Genomic DNA, 20,705 nt, shown 5'->3' with positions numbered 1-20,705 from the left:
CTATTTAGCACCCAGGGCTGGATGGTACTGAGTCACAGGATGTGTACCTGATCCGGTCTTGGAGTGCAGTTCCCTTCCATGTTTTGTATATATATATATATATATATATATATATATATATATATATATATATATATAAAAGTGCATGGGAGCCCTTTGCAGTTAGGTAGATGAAAACATGTAAAACACATTTATGCAATATTCATATTTAATTGAGGTTTTAATTATGTATTTACTGTAATTATTTCACATTCCAATGTTCTGCACATAGCAGAATGTTTAAGTATATATATATATATATATATATATATATATATATATATATATATATATATTGATTGTGATTTACAACTTGCACCAAAGGCACCACTTAGTGGAATGGATATTTGTTATATTGTATTATCCTATATTATAAAAGGCCGGGTATGTTTGTCTGATGCAGTCATGCTCAGTAGAGACTGCAGCGCGAGACAAATATACCTGGCCACAAGGAAGGATCAGTCAGTGAGGCTCAGACAGCAGAGGGGGCGGGAGGGCTGCACTACATAAAAAAAAGTTGAGAGAGGCAGGGAAGGAGGGAGGGAGGGAGAGGGGATCCAAGTGGATTGGGATTCTGGCCTGTGTACACGGGCTTTAGGACTAATAATCTATATATGAATACAATATTGGCCTGTGCTGTGTATTATTGTCAATTTGAACAAAAACAGTCAGTGTTAAAGCCACTGGCTGCAAAAGAATAAACTCTGTAGCACTCCTTTATTCTATTTTTTGAGAGATAATAAAGTGTATATGATGTGTTTAGCGTAACTTATATTCACAGTTGTACATAAAAATTATAATCTTTATTATTGTCCAAATTAAAACATGGCATAAGTTAAAACAACAGCCAGGACCATGGACTTGGAAGATAATGATTGGGTCCTAATCTGATATATCAGGTAGGTAATGTCATATAGATGATACAGTACTGCAGTCTGCTCTATACCTCTATTATAGTCTCAATATAAAGTCTAAATATTATGTGAGAGACATATATGAGAACTCCAGAAATGGGTGGCTGGTATTAATGACACTAAAGTCAACTGGTGAGATCTGATATGGCATATATTAACATACTAAATAAATACACTATGTTATAATAGTAAATACCCAGATGGCCCATATGACAGCTATATATGTATGGAGAAACGCCCCCTTAAATAAACTAATGAGGATAGCTTAGTAAATTATGTCACAGTATATAGTATCTGTAACTATGTAGCTGTTTAGTAAAATACAATGTTGCAGCATTGTGGTAATACTGAGCCTTTGTAGTTACTTCAATGTTAGAAAAATACACTTGCTATTTATGCGGTAGTAAAATAATATAAGCCGCTGTGCTATTATTAATCACTCTCACTTCAGGTTTCTGTAGAGGAGAGCAGTAATAAATCATACCCATCAATCCACTGACATATTATAAATTTCAATCAGTCACCCAAATGTATTATATATTATAGCTAAAGTCCGGTCAAAGTACAGAGTTAAAACAAACTTGGGGGTCCCATAACACTCTCTACCGCCCTTGACATGTTTCGCCTGTCAGCTTTATAAAAAGGTAGAGGCGGGCCGTCCTCACCGGTATTGACGTCCGAGAATACAATCCACTGCTTATCCTCGACATTCTTATTATGACCAGTCACTTCTGCATTTCTATGGGACCCTTCTATATAATACAATTTAGGGATGCTTATAGGGATTTTTATGTTATAAGTATGAAACATTAATATATATATCTGTATATTTCTTTACCTATATATAATATGTGTATGTATATATATGTATATATATATATATATATATATATATATATATATATATATATATATATATACATATATATACACATAGGTATAGACATGTATTGTACCAAAATACCATTAGATACATGTAGAAATATTTATTAATGAATAAATAGAAGATATTCTTCTATGTGAAGAACAATGGAATGTGAAATATTCAGATTTTCATGTCTGGTTAGCGCACACATGAGAATATGAGATTGTGTTTGCGGGTGTGTAGGGTGTTTTTCCCCCACTTTTTTTGCTCCATTGACTTCTATTGGGGAATACATGAACGTGCAAGTGATACTCGTTGGGATAGTGCAACAGCAAAAACATGAAGTGAACCTATTAGCATCTTATTTCAAATTGTGGGGACCCCTACTCTAACACAACCAATTGCGTGATTATAGGGCTTCCCAATCACCTGGTCGAATAAATCTGGGGCGATTTTCATCCACCAACTCCAGTTTGGCGGAGAGGGTTTATGAAGCGGCAGTTCAAACTGCTGCTTCATAAATTTCAGTTGAAGGCTCAAATTCCAATTGAGACATTCACCTCGTAATAAATCTTGCCCTATATATCTCTTTAATATGAACAAATTCAGATAGTGCTGTTTTTTTAAATGTATGCAGTGCAGCTTCCTAACGGCCAGTAATGCAGACTAGCTCTGAGTACAGAAGGTTTTGTTAAGGTAGAATGAACTCTTAACCCAATTTATTAGGACAGGCACTGCCAATCTGGTAGTGACTTCCTGTTTGTTGATTATTATAAGCAGGGCCGGATTTATAATAAGGCAGAGTATGCATTTGCCTACAGGCACCCCACATAGAGGGGCGTCTGTCTATACCTATGATAAATAACAGTTCCCGCCCCGCAACCGGCAATCTTCACTAAGATGGCTGCCAGCAATGAAATAACATCACTGTGCATATTTGGCGGACATTTTTGTTAAGGTTTCTGTGAGTACTGCACATGCATGAGCATCAAACTTCCTCCACGCATGTGCAATGCTTGCAGCCACCTTAACAAAAACGCACATGCCCAGTGACGCTATTTCACTGCTGGTGGCCATCTTAGTTAAGGATGCAGGCAAACAGATGGGTAGTGGGTGGAGCAGGTGGCTGCTTCAGATTTTGGGGCCTACAGGTACCTGGTCTGTAAATCCGGCCCTGATCATTAGAAGTTCAGTGTTGCTTGCTATAATGCAATGTAACCTTCTGATTGGGTCAGGCACCACTTAATTTATGTTCAATGACAAATATTATAACAGACCCAGACAGAGATAGTTAGTTTACCTTATATATTAGAGCAACCAATTGTACAATATTAGGATAGGCTTAGACAGTGCTGGATTTTTTTAACCATAGAGTACACTTTAGTCTGTTAAAGGGACAGTAAACACCTTGTAATTACAATCATTTTTTTGTTTTGTTGCTATATAATAACATCAGCCAAGTCTAAACATTTTGGGCAAGATTACAAGTCGTGCGGTATGGGTTTTCTGCACGATGCCCTGCAATATGGTCTTTTCGCAAACAATTTCCATTGCGCAGATATTACAAATTTTGAAAAATCGCAACTGTGTGCATGCAATCGCCTTTTTACGCAACAATCCTTTCCGAGCTTGAGGAGCTACATGAAACCAAAAATTTTCTTTCATGATTCAGATAGAGAATACAATTTTAATTAACTTTCCAATTTACTTCTATTATTTAATTTGCTTCCTTCTCTTGTTATCCTTTGCTGAAAAGTTTATCTAGGCAAGTTCATGAGCAGCGGAGAACCTAGGTTCTATCTGTTAATTGATGGCTGCATATTGTGATTGGCTCACCAATGTGTTCAGTAAGAAACCTTTAGTGCATTGCTGCTCCTTCAACAACTGATACCCAGAGAATTAAACAAATTAGATAATAGAAGTAAATTAGAAAGTTGTTAAAAATTGTATTCTCTATCTGAATCATGAAAGAAAAAAATTTGTGTTTCATGTCCCTTTAACAGTTTTCCGCAATATAAAAGTTTCACTAAACACTTCAAAAATACATTACAATGTACAGTTACACTCATATTAATACTGTCTAATAAAAATTATTTTATAAAAATATATTGCACACAAAAGGTAAAAGGGTTCAAAGATATCAGATCTCGGGGATTTTACATTGACATACATACACATACATAGAAAAACATGCATTTATATCTACAGAGATATGTTTAACTATGGAGATAATGAAACGATTTTACATTACAATCTTATGCACATTAAACAATATCTCAGAGGGATTTTCAATTAGATATTTGTATATAGAAGATATTGAGATATCTAGACATAAATATTCATATACATATCTCGCTATATATATATGTCCAAAAATCATCACATATATAGTGAAATATTTATTTATAAATAAATAGAATATATTCCGTTACAAAAACATTCTCGCAATATGAAATATTCACATTTTCATGTACACTTTTCAACGAGAAAACGTCATGGGCTTTGCGCAACAGATTAGGGTTTTAGTGTGGGGGGGGGGTTCTATTTAACTTCTATGGGAGAATACGTGAACGCGCATGTGGTTTGGCTGTTTTTATTATGCTGATTAATGCATGCGAAAAATAAGTTATTTTGCAACTTGTAATACCTGCGCAACCCCAATTGCGAAAAAGCGCGCGTTGCTTTCGTAACTCATTTCCCGTGCGACTTGTAATCTTGCCCTTTTTAAACAAATTAATATATTTAATTTGTTTTAATATCCAAAAATCCACCCTCCACATCCACAATCCGTGCAAGACAACAAGGCTAGTCACAGTCATAATGTTAGCATAAAGTACATAGTTAGGGAAATATGTGTAGCAGGGTTAGCCTTGAGAAATCGTCAGGATGCTTTTTTTCAGACCAAAATGACACGAAAATAAGGCAAAATAAAAAATGAAAGCATACAGCAAAGTTGTTTAACTACACATAACTAAACATTTTTTATTAAAATTGCAAAGTATTTTATAGCAGGCTGACAGAGTTTCTACAGCACAACCTCCTGACTTCAGATTATCAGGTAGTACTTTATTATTTTTCTTATAGTTTGTATAGTGTGACCTTTCAAACACAGGACAGGCTTGGACACTTTGGATTTTCTGTTCTGCAAAATGATTGTTTTAAAACTGTAGCCAATCAATACAAGCACATTGGGACTGCAGCTATTTCCCATCTGCTTCTCAATGTTTGCTTTGAAAGTTACATTGTAGCGCTAATCTTCCCGCTTTAGATAAACCCTTTCAGCTCTCCCATTCACATAAAAAAAACAGCAATAATAATAATAATAATAAACTGCTCCACTCTAAAAATAATCTCTACTAATAATCTCTACTGTTGGGGGATCTTGGCTATTAAAATGAAAGGCTGGATTTAAAGGGACAGTCAAGTCCAAAATAAACTTTCATGATTCAGATAGAGTATGTAATGTTAAACAACTTTCCAATTTCCTTTTATCACCAATTTTGCTTTGTTCTCTTGGTATTCTTAGTTGAAAGCTAAACCTAGAAAGGGTTCATATGCTAATTTCTTAGACCTTGAAGGTCGCCTCTAAGCTGAATGTATTTGGACAGTTTTTCACCACTAGAGGGTGTTAGTTCATGTCAGTCCTATAGATAACACTGTGCTCACGCATGTGGAGTTACCTAGGAGTAAGCACTGATTGGCTAAAATGCAAGTCTGTCAAAAGAACTGAAATAAGGGCGCAGTCTGTAGAGGCTTAGATACAAGATAATAACAGAGGTAAAAAGTGTATTAATATAACTGTGTTGGTTATGCAAAACTAGGGAATTGGTAATAAAGGGAGTATCTACCTTTTAATACAATAAAAATTCTGGTGTAGACTGTCCCTTTAATACAATATAGAATGTGATCTGGTAATAAACTTTCACATATCAGGATATCTATCTGCTTTAGCATTACAAGCCTTGAAAGTATGAGAGGGTTGGTCTTAGCAATATAAAGAAAAAGTCACACAATGTAAAAACAAATTTGTCTACATTTTTCCCCTCTGTGACAATGAGATGTTGCTGCAAACAGCAGATTCCTTATAGATGATTAGGCACACATAGAATGCGTGCAGCACAGATAATACCTTTGATATGAGTTAGTAATACACACACATCTGTCTATTATAGACTTGTAAAACAGAATGTATGCAATAAGGATGCAATGCCCTCAGATATTTACTAGTATGAATGTTATACAGATGAGATCATCAGTTTTATGTAAAAAAATAATTACATTGGCCATGTACTACTTATCAATAACTATCACGTATTTTGAGTTTAGTTCTGAGCATACTCTTCAATTAAGGATACAAAGAGAACTAAATCAATTTGATATTAGAAAATATAAGTAATTTGGAGAATTGTTTAAAATGTCATGCTCTGTCTGAACTAGTAATTTTGACTTCTGGTAGGGGGGCTGTAGGAGATAGCCCCATGCACTTAGCCCCACATTCAGGTGGCCAAGTTGCTCGTCAACACCAGAAGAATCTTAGGATCCTGGTGACATCACTGCTGTGCATGGGCAAAAGTGCTGGGCTGCAGTAGGGAGCTGGGTGGAGAGAGAAGTATTCAACCCCCTCAATCTCAGCTCCCTTAAAGGGACAGTATAGTAAACATTTAACTTCCATGACTCTGATAGAGAATGTCACTTTAAACAACTTTCCAATTTACATCTGTACCTAATTTGCTTAATTCTCTTTTTATATTTTGTTAGAAGCATACCTAGATAGGCCCAGGAGCAGCAATGAACTACTGGGAACTAGCTGCTGATTGGTGGCTGCACATATATGCCACATATCATTGGCTCACATGTGTGTTACCTAATATATATATTTTTAATTAGAGGGTCTTTAAGCACATACAATAGGCCCCTATAAGTTTTAATTTCCAGTTGATCACTGAGGTAATAGTCATCAACTAGCATGAATAAATATGCAGTTATTTGAGCAGAGGATCATGGGAGTCACTATGTGCATATCAAATGGTTCTTATTTATTTGATGATAACCCCTTCTTCCGTGTGTTTGAAAAACCACACACAATTGTTGACAACTTTTGAGGAAAACATACATTCCCCCCCCCCACAGACATTTTGTTGTACAGTTCTCACATGTCATGATATATAAACTTATTGTATAGTTTAAATGTGATGAGTCTGCTGGAAAACAAAAAACAATATTTAATATGTGTGGGATTCTCACTGCCCCCCCCCCCCCAAAAAAAAAAATTGCTCCACATTGAGCTACAAATGCAACAGTTTTAAATGTTTATATTTAAAATGTGTCTGTGTGTACATACTTTGCAATGGATACTGCATATATAACCAAATGGAGTTTAATTGTCAGCCTTATCTTTCTGTGACATCCAAACTTAGGTGATGTGATACACCCTGTAACTACTAAAATGCTCTGTATATATCACTTTGCTTTGAGCACATGTGTAGTGCTGTATTCAATCAGTGCACATTAATGCATTCAACAGAAACATTGTTCTGCAAACACACACAAGGCTGAATACAACACACTGCTTCACACCACAAACACTGCAGTGCAGACATATAGCTTACAGCTCTGCAAGTAACATACAATCTGCACACCTGCATATATGAATTTGTCTGCATTCACCATGCAACACATAGCTCTAAGCATAAATAGTTCTGCATAAACATATTATCCTGCACATTTCCAGTCCAGAATCATATAACTGTATGGACATAAACAGCTCTGACTATTATTAATTATTAATAATAATTATTAATAGTGCAACATGTAAATTTACTTTCACTTAAACCAGCCACCCAACTAACTCTTATGCTATATACAAATATACATCATATTTGGGCTACTGTAGTCGTATCTATTTAAAAAAAATGAAATAAAGTATATTATGTTCCTAAGAAGGGCTCTAAATAAGAGGTACTATGCTATCCAAAAACCCAACACTACACAAATTGCGTAATATATTAGCCTGTATACATCAATATATGCACCTAATAATAAAGCTATGTCTATACAGAATGATTTGCTCTCCCCCATACATGCCAATGCCTATAATAATCTCATTATGTGTGTATAGTAAATATAACTTTAAACACAGCTTTGCCTATGATATGTTGCTCTACTAACACACAACTGTGCATGTAATCGGCATCTACCCATAGCCATCCCTTCAAGTACACACCCAGCTCTGGCAGTGTAAGGGTGTCCATTCCTCAGCTCCGGTTTCAGCCTCTCACACCTGTTTGCGAACCATTGGCGTCCCATGTGACAGTCACAGCCTCAGGTGACAGGTAAGCGTTTTCATCCTGCTTCTTCACTCCCCCTTCAGACCTGAGGCGCTTCACCCCTCCACGTTTCTACCAGCCCCACCTCTCCCCACCCCCTGTGTGCAAGAGACTACAACGCTGAGGTTCCAGGGGGTCCAGCGCTGTCCCACCTCGCAATGTCCTCAGGGGAGACAGAGGGGTCATCTCCCACCGTAAGTTCGCCCACCACAAAGAAGAAAAGCTTGAGAAGAAGGATACTCAGGTTCTTCTCTAGGAGTGAAAGCAACCTGAAGATTGGCGACAAGTCCCCAACAGAGCAACCTGTATCTCCAATAAAAGGTGCCAAGACCCCTACTGAGGAACCAACGTCTCCTATTAAGGGTGTAGGACTTCTAGAGAGAAAATTCAAGACCAACTGGGGCGAGAAAAAAGGGAAAAAGGACAGGTAAGGAGATGGTGTTGTGGCAGATAAAGAAAGTAGATGGAGCGAAGATGGAGGAGAGAGTTGGGTTTGGGGGAGTTAAAAATGGTACTGTAATACGAGACGACTCCAAGCAATAGAGTTTAAGAGTTTGGACACTGGTGGAACTGGTAGGAGCTTGGACTAAAAGAAATCATCTAGAAAAGAGCAAAAATGAAACTGATTACAGATAGTTGGTAAACCGAGATATGTGGAGGCAGATATGAGAGCAACATAAATAAGAAAAATGGGCAAGTGAGTGAGGAGGAGAATAGGGCAAATAGGTACAGAAGAGGTCAGGTTGAGGTATAAGGGGGGGGGGTCATACAGCAGGGAAACAAGAGGTGTCTGATTGAATTAGAATATTTGTTGGGACAGACACATACAAGGAGAGATATTGAGTTAAAGGGACAGTATACACTCATTTTCATATAACTGTATGTAATATACACTACTATAAATAATAAGATGCACAGATACTGATATAAAAATCCAGTATAAAACATTTTGAAAACTTACTGAAGCTCTCAGTTTAGCTCTGTTGAAAAGGCAGCTGGACTTTATGGGCTATATAAATAGATCATCTACAAAACATTTATGCAAAGAAAAAATGAGTGTATAATGTCCCTTTAAATACATCAGAGACTGCTAAAGCAGCAGAACACTTGGAAGGAGATCACTCATATCACTAAACAAGCCCTTGCTATCTTCTTTTCTGACAGTCATGTAGAATTTCACTTCAGATATGGATTCTATGTTACTCTGTGTAGCTGACAGATTTTAAGAATTGATACATTTTTAAACTGTGTATATATATTGTATTGTTGTAACACTTTGGAGGTAGTGATGCTCAGTAGAGTGGATATTTTTTTTACTGTACATGTATTTAAAGGGACATTAAACACAAAAAAGCTAGATATAACGATACATTCAAAAGATTTGTCTGAGTATAATATGTAGATGTATTTTTTAAAGTTTCATTAGCTGTTTAAATATTGACAAACAAGTGTAAAGTTTTAGTGTCTATAAAACAATGGGAGCTGCCATGTTGTAACTTAGGTTACCTTCTCTACTGTGGCCAATTAGGGACAGTTATAAATAGGTCACTAGAGTGTGCAGCCAATGGCTGTGTGGAACATAGCAGTGTTCCACACTTTCATTTCTAACAGGAACTGAAGAGCTCACAATTTCAGAATGGAATTAAATGAAAAGGGGACAAAATAAATAATTAAAGTATATTGCAGAGTTTTTTTATATTTACTATTTATATTTACGATTTATCATTTTATATTACCATCTCAAAGTGTTTAATGTGCCTTTAAAGATATGTAAATATTAAAATGATGAAAGAAAAATCATTTTGCTGCTACCCTTCAAAATATTGTGAAATTAACCAATAGGAAGCTGCAATATCTCCTGACCCCAGACATGCTGCAGGTATCACTGGAGTTTATCATTGTTTGCTGGGTAATGTGAGGAAGCGGAAGTACAGGGTCTGTTTATTTTCCTTATTATGTTTATACTGATCTGCTTCATATTAGGCAGTTTGGTAGCTGCCTAGGGGTACTTTCCTGGCTGTACAGTAGATCAGAAACTGTACTAGGGAACATGCAGGTCTTCCTAAGCTAATACATTGTAGTGAGCTGGTAATAGTGTGTTTTCCCTGCTATTTTTAGCATTATCAGGTATAACTGAGTTAAAGTGTATAGTTACCATGTGCCTAGGGGTGTCTGTGCTGTAAATGTTCCCCCTGATTTACTATTTACAGATTGTTAAATTCCCTTTTAGTCCAAATATATATGATATGTATACTGCAATTTATTTTATCCTTTATTGATTTATTTTATGTATGGCGCATTTTGGGTATTTTCAATAAAAAAACATTTTCATTACTTTTATCACCTTGGAATTGATTGTTTTTGCAATGAGCTATTAAACTATATTTTACAATTATTTATATACAGTATATCTGCTTTAAACCCCTGCTCAGTATTAAGCTTTATTAGGGATTCTAAACGACATGGAATTCAATAGGGTCCAATCATACTGTAGCAAATCACCTAACAATACAGAGTACGTTAAACATTTCTTTAGCTTTATATGAATGTTTCTTCAGCACACTTGTGTGCACCCAGTGCACAAACGCTGACTATGTGTACAGTGCAAGGATCGGACCATACTTACCAATCAGAGCCTGTACTGGCACACACATTAACACTGTGCACGTGCATGAGGTACCAACCTTGGTGTTAAAAAAATATTGGCTCATATTTACTACACATGTGTCCTTTTATATAAGTAGAATTTGAAATCCACATCAGTACATTTTTATTTTTTTTTTTACCTATTTTGTTTTATTGTGCATGTAATATTCATAGGGTTGCCAGCTGTCCAACGCAATAATACTGGGCAATCTCTGGGTGACTGGGCACTATAGTAGATGGGGTAAAAAAAAAAAGTTACCACAAAAAGCCACCACTCTTGATTCAACCATATACATTTTTCAGAATTGATAAGTCATTTTACCCAATAGCTGCCAGTAACAGAGAAATCAGCTAGACATAAACAGTAGTGATTTTACCTCCTTGGCTGTCACTAATTTCTTTGTGCTCCATATTAGTAATGGATTGAAGCATATGAATCCTTTTATATTTAAAGTGAAAGTTAATCCTAGAGTTTCAAAAACGCTAGGATTGACTATTGAAACAAATAAAGGGGACTTTCATTCATGAAGTATACGATACTTCATGTAGAAATCTCCTTTATTTGTCTCAACCGATCGGCGATTTGAGCTACTAACAAAGCCCACGGCTAAAACAAATTTCTCCTAAGAGGTGACGTTTTCACCTCTTAGCCAATAGCCGTGCGGTAAATCCGGCTTGGCGCCCATGGGAGCCAAATTTACCGCACTGCTATTGGCTAAGAGGTGAAAACGTCACCTCTTAGGAAACATTTTTTTTTGCCATGGCATTTGATAGCAGCTCAAATCACAGATCGTCTGAAATGGTTTCAATAGTCAATCCTAGCGTTTGTGAAACGCTAGGATTACCTTTAACTTTAACAAAAAAAACAAAAAAAATTTGGAAATTTAATCCATTGTTCTTGTGAAGATTTTACTGGACAGCCTGCTAACATTCTGGACTGTCTGGTTAAATACTGGACATCTGGCAACCCTAGATATGCAGATAATGCGCATGCACGTTCATTCTTCTTTTGCCCATGCCTGTTTGCCGTCAGAAGCATGTGTGCAACATCACTGGCTCTTGGTAAATATGTGGGAAGGGAATGTTTACTGCATTGTAAGTAACAGATTTACTTCATGATAAAAAGGGATCATAATAGCAGTAATAGCTTTTAATAGAAGCATTTTTTGCATATTTTTTATGTATATTGCTAAATTCTAGTCAAGAGGTTAATCTCAATCTTGTGCTTGTTGTTGGCAGATAATGATTTCTGAAGTTAGCAGGTATGTTCAGTGTATTTCTCAGTGATCATGATCTTAAAATGTTTCTGCTGTTAAAGGGACATAAAATCCAAAATAATTATTTTGTGATTTAGATACAGCATTTGATACTAAACAGCTTCCAATTTACTTCTACTATCTAATTTGTTTTGTTCGCTTGGTATCCTTTGTTGAAAAGGATACCTAGATAATCTCCGGAGCTGCTGATTGGTGGCTGCACATATATGCCGAATGTAATTGGCTCAACCCGATGTGTTAACTAGCTCCCAGTAGTGCATTGCTGCTTCTTCAACAAAGGATATCAACATAATTAAGCACATTAGATAATAGAAGTAAATTGAGAAGTTTTTAAAAATTGGATTCTCTGTCTGAATCATTAAAGAAAATGTTTGGGTTTCCTGTCCCTTTAATACAGCGTTCTCAAGCTTGAAATTTTTACCTCTAAAAGAAAACTAGGCAAAATCATTATCTATGTAGTTAATCTCTCTCAATTTTGTTACGCAAAAAAAAAATGCAAATGGAAATCTCAGGGGTTTAGAAATTACATCACAGGTTGAAGGCCCTGAATGTTGACTAATCCCTTTTAATAGTGTGTTGGGATGCCTTTAGTTGACATGGTCTATATAGCCGGCTGTGCTTTAAAACCATAGAGAAATGTAAGTATGTCTTTATACTGGATTTGACAAGGGGCATTATTGATATAGGGCTAGATTACAAGTGGAGTGTTAATTTATTGCTCACCCGTAAACAGGCAAATTCGCTCACGGTAACAATTAGCCCTAAAAAAAATTAACCAGGGGTCAGACTTCTGGTTAATTTTTTAAATTTGCCCCAACTGCCCCCCCCCCCCCAAAAAAAGGTGTAGTGCCTTTTGTAAAATAAATTTTTTTATTATCTTTTGTTTGAAAAAATAACCACATGAAGCAGTTTTTAGGGGCTAAAGTTGGCGGGTGTGAGGTGTTAGAAACAAAACGGGACTGAGAAGTGCCTTTACATTGCGATCTATGGGAACTGCGTGTTCCCAGTCAATATATATTTATATGCTTATATACATATATACTTATATACATATATATGTATGTGTTAATATGTGTAAATACACATATAAACACATTAATATATATGTATATAATCATATACATATATATTTAAATTTGCTGTCCATCACTGAGCGAATTAGCCCCTTTGCTGCGCTTAGTTCTCATGCTGTTTCTGACGGCATGAGAATGAGGAAGTAATATTTTGCGCTCCACTTGTTTGAACCAGAAAGTAACCGGTCTCCGCATCTCAAGATCTTGGCAATTGACATAAACCACAAGCGTAAGTGAACCCGCTACAGTAAAGGTCACCCAGGGTCCTCCACATTCTCACTGAGTGCCATAGCAGCGGCGGAATCACACCAAAAATGAATCAACAATAGGTAAAAAGCAGGCACTACAAAATGGTGCTAGATACAATTTTAAACATTTATTTCCAAAAATATTAAAAAGTTCACATATAAAATGCACAGACATGGAGCAAGCAGACAAACAGACAAGACGTCCGACGCATTTCGTGCCCCCTAGTGGCGCTTACTCATAGACAAGATAATGCATGCATGTATGTTTGTTGTGTTAATAATCTGGCTAATTTTTTATTAGTGTAAAAGTGCTTCTTATTAATGGTTATAACTTTGTATTTGTGTGGTCACATTGCTTCCTAGTGTGACACAATATGGGGGGAGTAATGTCAGGGTGCTTTTCTCATTCGCAAAACTAATTTTCATTTGAAAACTTTTTAGGGTGCTCAGTAAAAAATAAAAAATGGTTGTCTGGGGTTTACCAAATTCTGTTATCTAAATGTGTTTTGTTTATGGGACAGGTAACCCTATATTTTACTCCACTTTAATTTGTTCCCAATTATCCATTGTCCCTGCTGGAGTGTATGGAATTGTTTACAAATAGCTCCTTTACCTTTATTTCAGCATTTTATCTGTGGTATCCCTACCTATAGTGAAAGTTTTTATACTTAAAGAGACATTAGACACTAAATAAATGCAAGATAGAAAAATGCCTTCAAAGAAATGATTAGTCTGAGAATAACATTTTTTTTAAAGTTTAATTAGCTGTTTAAATGTAAAATATAATACAAAATATGTGTAAAGTTTTAATATCTGTATAACAACGGGAGCTGCCATCTTGTAACTTAGGTTACCTTCTCTGCTGTGGCCAATTAGGGACAGTTATAAATAGGTCACTAGAGTGTGCAGCCAATGGCTGTGTGGAATATAAGTGTTCTGCAGTTCCATTTCTAACATGAACTGAAAAGCTCACAATTTCAGAATTGAATTACAAGAAAAGAGGACAAAATAAATAATTAAAGTATATTGCAGAGTTTATATATATATATATATATATATATATATATATATATATATATATATATATATATATATATACATACAAACACAGCACTCACTATAACATACTATCTGCCGGGGTGCACTTCAAAAAATATAAAAAAAATATTGAAGGGAAGGCACTTTATTCAGTGAATGTTTTCAGTGTCACCCCGTCTCCCTGAGGATAGGGGTGACCCCGAAAATGTTCACTGAATAAAAGAATGGAATGCGGAGAGTGCCTTCCCACCAATATTTTGTGTGTGTGTGTATATATATATATATATATATATATATATATACAGTATCTCACAAAAGTGAGTACACCCCTCACATTTTTATAAATATTTTATTATATCTTTTCATGTGACAACAATGAAGAAATTACACTTTGCTGCACTGTAAAGTAATGAGTGTACAGCCTGTATAACAGTGTAAATTTCTTTCCCCTCAAAATAACTCAACACACAGCCATTAATGTCTAAACCGTTGGCAACAAAAGTGAGTACACCCCTAAGTGGAAATGTCCAAATTGGGCCCAAAGTGTAAATTTTTTGTCTGGCCACCACTATTTTCCAGCACTGCCTTAATCCTCTTGGGCATGGAGTTACCAGAGCTTCACAGGTTGGATGTTAGAGATCTTGCGCCCCCCCACCTTCCGTTTGAGGATGCCCCACAGATGCTCAATAGGGTTTAGGTCTGGAGACATGCTTGGCCATACTATCACCAAGGCAGTGGTCATCTTGGAGGTTTGTTTGGGGTCGTTATCATGTTGGAATACTGCCCTGCGGCCCAGTCTCCGAAAGGGGGGATCATGCTGTGCTTCAGTATGTCACAGAACATGTTGGCATTCATGGCTCCCTCAATGAACTGTAGCACCCCAGTGCCGGCAGCACTCATGCAGGCCCAGGCCATGACACTCCCACTACCATGCTTGACTGTAGGTAATAAACACTTGTCTTTGTACTCCTCACCTGGTTGCCGCCACACACGCTTGACACCATCTGAACCAAATATATTTATCTTAGTCTCATCGGACCACAGGACATGGTTCCAGTAATTCATGTCCTTAGTCTGCTTGTCTTCAGCAAACTGTTTCCAGGCTTTCTTGTGCATCATCTTTATCAGAGGATTCCTTCTGGGACGACAGTCATGTAGACCAATTTGATGCAGTGTGCGGCGTATGGTCTGAGCACTGACAGGCTGCCCCCCCACCCCTTCAACCTCTGCAGCAATGCTGGCAGCACTCATACGTCTATTTCCCAAAGACAACCTCTGGATATGACGCTGAGCACGTGCACTCAACTTCATTGGTCGACCATGGTGAGGCCTGTTCTGAGTAGAACCTGTCCTGTGAAAACGCTGTATGGCCTAGGCCATCTTTATGTAGAGCAGCAATTCTTTTTTTAAGATCCTCAGTTCTGTGCCATGAGGTGCCATGTTGAACTTCCAGTGAATAGTATGAGAGAGTGTATTTAACACACCTGCTCCCCATTCACACCTGAGACCTTGTAACACTAACAAGTCACATGACACAGCAGAGGGAAAATGGCTAATGGGCCCAATTTGGACATTTCAACTTAGGGGTGTACTCACTTTTGTTGCAGACGGTTTGAACATTAATGGATGTGTGTTGAGTTATTTTGATGGGACAGCAAATTTACAATGTTATACAGGCTGAACACTCACTACTTTAGCTAGTGTAAACACAGTGGTGTCCAAAAAGAATAAGACTGTTGAACCCTGGCGCTGTCAAAAAGCTTAAATAAGTAGAAATTCAAAAGAATAATATATTAAATTATAGTATATCAGAGTATCAGAATATATAGTCTAAAACCACAAAGAATTATTGGTTTATCAGTGGAAAACAGCTCACTTTGAGATTTGAGTCACAAATGGTAACAAATGTTTATTAAAACAATATATTTAAACATAGATACAAAAACCTAACACATCTAAAACATCTAAAACCCTTAGAGCACTGATCAGGCACTTAAAGCAAGTATAGCATCAGTAAAAATAAAATGAGAAATAAATAAAATACAATTCCCTATACACGAAAAAATCTAAACACAGCAATGACAAAATTATTGTGTTTTAAAAAAGGGATCGTTGTAATAAAAAGGAAGCCAGAATGGTGATCCCAAAGGAACAATCAAAAAGGAAACCGGGTCAGCTGGCGATATGGACGGTCTGGAGCTGAAATAAGATCGAGACCCACATCAAAGACAAGAAAAGAGCCACAAAATTATGGTGTTCACTTTTACTTACACCATAACGGTTCTCTGTAGTCTCTGGCTCTTTTTCCTTCTTTCTGGTATTTGACAGATAGTCACCGCAGTCCTCTCTTTCAAGCAGCGCTTTTGCGGTAAACAAGCAGGACGGCTCAGAGAAACTGCAGTCTCAGTCAGTAGTGATTTCGTTAAAAGCACCTGATGCACAGGTGTAGGTGGGCGGAGCAACGCGTTTCAGCCCGTTCTGGGCCTTTGTCAAGCTCCTGTTGAATGGAAAGCCCGGTCTTTTAAACCGTCAGCAGTTCATCTGATTGGCCAGCAGCAGCTGCACAGGAAGTACATGGGAGAAACACTCACTACTTTACATTGTAGCAAAGTGTTATTTCTTAAGTGTTGTCACATGAAAAGATATAATAAAATATTTACAAAAATGTAAGGGCTGTACTCACTTTTGTGAGATACTGTATATACAGTATATATATATATATATATATATATATACACACTATCATTTTATATTACCATCTCAAAAGTGTTTAATGTACCTTTAAGTATAGGTTAAAGAAAACCTGTGCAAACATAGACATCGATCACATACTTGGCGACGTGCGCAAAAAACAGTTTCAACATTTTTTTCTCAAATTGCGTAGACAAGTTACGCATGTATATTTTTCACGGCGTGCACATTTTTTACTCCCATAGACTAACATAGAACTGGCGTCGGCAGTCGGTATCACAAAGGCAGCACATGGACTTACGCGTGCAGAATGGATATATTTTACTCCATTTTCAACTCGCCACACATAGGCAGGCACAGCAACCCTTGTGCAGAGTAAAAAAGCTGTGTAAGTCCTTGGAAGGCGTAACAAACACCTAACGCATGCACACTCACATACATTTGAGCTGCACATATCAAACAGTTAAACCTTTCCTGGCCACTTAATTAATCAAACCAGTATTCGCCTTAAAACATCTGACTGACAATGCACACCCTGATTACCCATTATGTTTCCCTTGCAGTCAGTTTGTGTGTCAGTTTAATAATTTCTTTCTGTTTCGATTATTACGTGTGAATTCAAAATAAAAAAACTACTCTTTATTTTTAACCTGCGCGTGCAATATACTGGTGTAAATTACTGGCGAGGCCAGAAATGTGTAGTTGCGCATATTTCTAAACCTCGCCCTTTTGGCCTACTTACGCCAGTATATCATATGACGGATTGTGTGATTCACCCGATGTGCGAGGTGAACTTATGGGCAACATGGGTTTCAGCAGTTGCACTGAAAATTATGCAACATACGTGATCGCGCCCATAGCCGGCAGAAGAAATTACACTCCCAGTAGAAGCTAGAAGAGATGAGTAATAAAATGTTAATTTTCAATTGTTCTAGGAATTGGGCTTTGTTTTACAGAGGTAATATAAAGAAGCAGGTGTGTGTGCAGAAAGTGATAAACTAACAATATCTGATTTCCCTGCAAACTCAACCCATTTTGATGGGCTGTGGTTTCAAAGAACAGCACCAGTTATTTCAAATACAAAAATAATCATAAAGAACAATTTCTCATACATTTTATACTCTGCAGCTAGTATAACAAGTCATTAGAAACACATTATGGTAAAACAATTTTACTGTGCACTGTCCCTTTAAGTATCAAAAATCTTTATTAGAAAAATAGTAAAAAGTGCTGATGATAAACAATTAAAGTGACTGATAGTGATCACATAGACATTGAAAATATCTCAGTTAACAAAACAATAGATTATGATGAGCCCCCAAATAATAAATTTGCCTAGTCTGTAGCTTTAAGCAGTAAAGCTTGAATACAATATATGACATATCTCATTGTATGTATGTATCATTGTGGGTGTGGGAACCTGTGTATTTGATCTTGTGGTTCCATTTTGCAAACCTCAATAAAATGTTTGTTTTGAACTGTATAGTAGTTATTTACTCAACTCTGTAAATAGTACAGACACAGCTAATATAGCTGACATATGTAAATTATATTAGCTATAAAATACAATATTTGTCTAGGAGGAGTGATATTACGTAATCAGCAGATCATGCGGTGCAATTCAGGACTGCCCTCTGGATAGCCCCGGCCCCATACTTTGGGGGATCTCGCACTTTAATCAGGGATAAAGGTTTAATAAAGTGCAGTTCTGTATTTAGTTTAGCAAAATGTGTTTATGGTATCAGAAGGTGTATTATATAGTCTTATTTTATATGACACACTGAATGTTGCGACAGGGGTGCGCTAAAAAGGGGGAGGGGAATAATGAGGCTGGGTTGAGGGTAGACATGTGCAGCTGCGAAAAATTTGGTTCGGTTCGGATCGATTCGGACCGATTCGAATTTCGGTTCGGATCGATTCGAATTTGGAAGAAATCGAATGAATTTGTTTCGAATTCATTCGTATTCTTTCGGATTCGTGAAAAATTCAGTTCGGTTCGATTCGGTTCGAATCGATTCGGAATTTCTGTCAGTGTTAAGTGGGATGTGCTGTGTATTACACTAGTATACTGTACAATACTAGTGTAATACACGGCCATCCGAATCTACCGAATAAATTCGAATAGATTCAGATTTATTCGGTAGATTCGGCACTACCGCAATTCGGAAATTCGAATCGATCCGAATCTCCGAATTCGACAAATTCGTCCGAATTTCGATTCGGACCGAATCGAATCGCACATGTCTAGTTGAGGGGCTGTTCAATTTTTTTTGCCCTGGGCCCCCACAATTGCTAAGTGTGGCCTTGAGCCTGTCCTTTTAAACAGCAGTCAGGAAGTCATCCAGCATACCTCAGGGCTGACAGAGCCTGTCCCTATAAACAGCAGTCAGGAACTCACCATCTCTACGTCAGGACTGTCTGAGCCTATTCCTATAAACTGCAGTCAGGAAATCATCCTTTATACATCAGGACTGTCTGAGCCTGTCCCTATAAACATATATAGTTATATAGGATAACTAAGTTACAAGATGGCAGGACCCGTTATTTTATTGAAACACACAATTTTTGCAGTTCAATTACAGGAAAAGGGGACAAAATAAATTATGAATATATATTTAAACATTTTTAGTTTTTTTCAATGACACATAATTAAACATTTTATAATAAAACCTCACAGTGTTCAATGTCTCTTTAACAGTGCCAGCTTTTTCTGTTGGCAAGTCTCTTTGTATAATATGGATGCATCTACAGCCTATAGCATTGTGTTCATTAAAAACTATCTGGTTATTTTGTATACATTTACTGGACGGCTGGTTGAAATACTGGACTGTCCAGTTGTGTACTGTGTGAGAGTGCATATGGAAGGAGACTTATTAAAGTAGCATTTGATGTTTTTTTTCAGCCGTTTACTAGCTTCTGTTGCCCTCAGGCTTAGTGCAGCTTGTACACTTGCGTGATCTATAACAAGCTATAGCTCATGCTGCCTAAGATCAGACAACCTCCAGCCAAGTGTGCCTTTCACCTCATGCCTCTGTCACCCCAGCTAACCACCTATAATAGGAATTCAAACACAGTCATGCCTAGGGTGACCATATTGCCGCTTTAAAAAGGGGCACATATGAAAAATACATATGTCAGGGTTCTTATACAGAACATTTCTTTAAACAGCCTTGAAAAAAGCCCTGACATATGTATTTTTCATATGTGTCCCTTTTTAAAGCGACAATAGGGGTCACCCTAGTCATGCCCCCTCAAGACATTCTTTTAAGACCACTAAATACAGTAAAATTGAATAACTGACAAACACAAAATAAAAACACAATGCAATAGTATTTGAAATGAGCAGTATTTCCTGGCAAATTTCAAAGTTAAAGGGATGTAAACCCCATTTTTTTTCTTTCATGATTTAGATAGAACATAAAATTTTAAACAACTTTCTATTTTACTTCTATTATCATATTTTCTTCATTTTCTTGTTATCCTTATTTGAAAAGCAGAAATGTAAGCTCAAGAGTGTGCACGTGTCTGCAGCTCTATATAGCAGCAGTTTTGCAACAATGTTATACATTAGCAGGAGCACTAGATGGC

The 20,705-nt window shown here is 36.8% G+C and overlaps 1 protein-coding gene and 1 long non-coding RNA gene across 3 annotated transcripts in view; one reads left to right on the top strand and one right to left on the bottom strand.

The window, feature by feature from the left end:
* Positions 1-8,777, bottom strand: part of LOC128653596 (uncharacterized) — a 12,571-nt gene extending 3,794 nt beyond the window's left edge. The window contains exon 1 of the long non-coding RNA XR_008401369.1: positions 8,042-8,777. This is a non-coding gene — a long non-coding RNA (uncharacterized LOC128653596). The remainder of the gene's footprint in view (positions 1-8,041) is intronic.
* Positions 8,133-20,705, top strand: part of CRYBG2 (crystallin beta-gamma domain containing 2) — a 298,904-nt gene continuing 286,331 nt past the window's right edge. The window contains exon 1 of one of the 2 annotated variants that reach the window (XM_053706977.1): positions 8,133-8,571. In XM_053706977.1, the coding sequence (XP_053562952.1) occupies positions 8,303-8,571 (269 nt within the window). In that variant the 5' untranslated portion in view covers positions 8,133-8,302. The remainder of the gene's footprint in view (positions 8,572-20,705) is intronic. The other variant, XM_053706978.1, reaches the window with a different exon arrangement.

Source organism: Bombina bombina, chromosome 3 (assembly GCF_027579735.1).
Source record: "Bombina bombina isolate aBomBom1 chromosome 3, aBomBom1.pri, whole genome shotgun sequence".
In the NCBI taxonomy this organism is placed as follows: domain Eukaryota; kingdom Metazoa; phylum Chordata; class Amphibia; order Anura; family Bombinatoridae; genus Bombina; species Bombina bombina.
The sequence above is the reverse complement of the archived record's forward strand: the minus strand, read 5'-3'. Positions and strand labels throughout refer to the sequence as shown.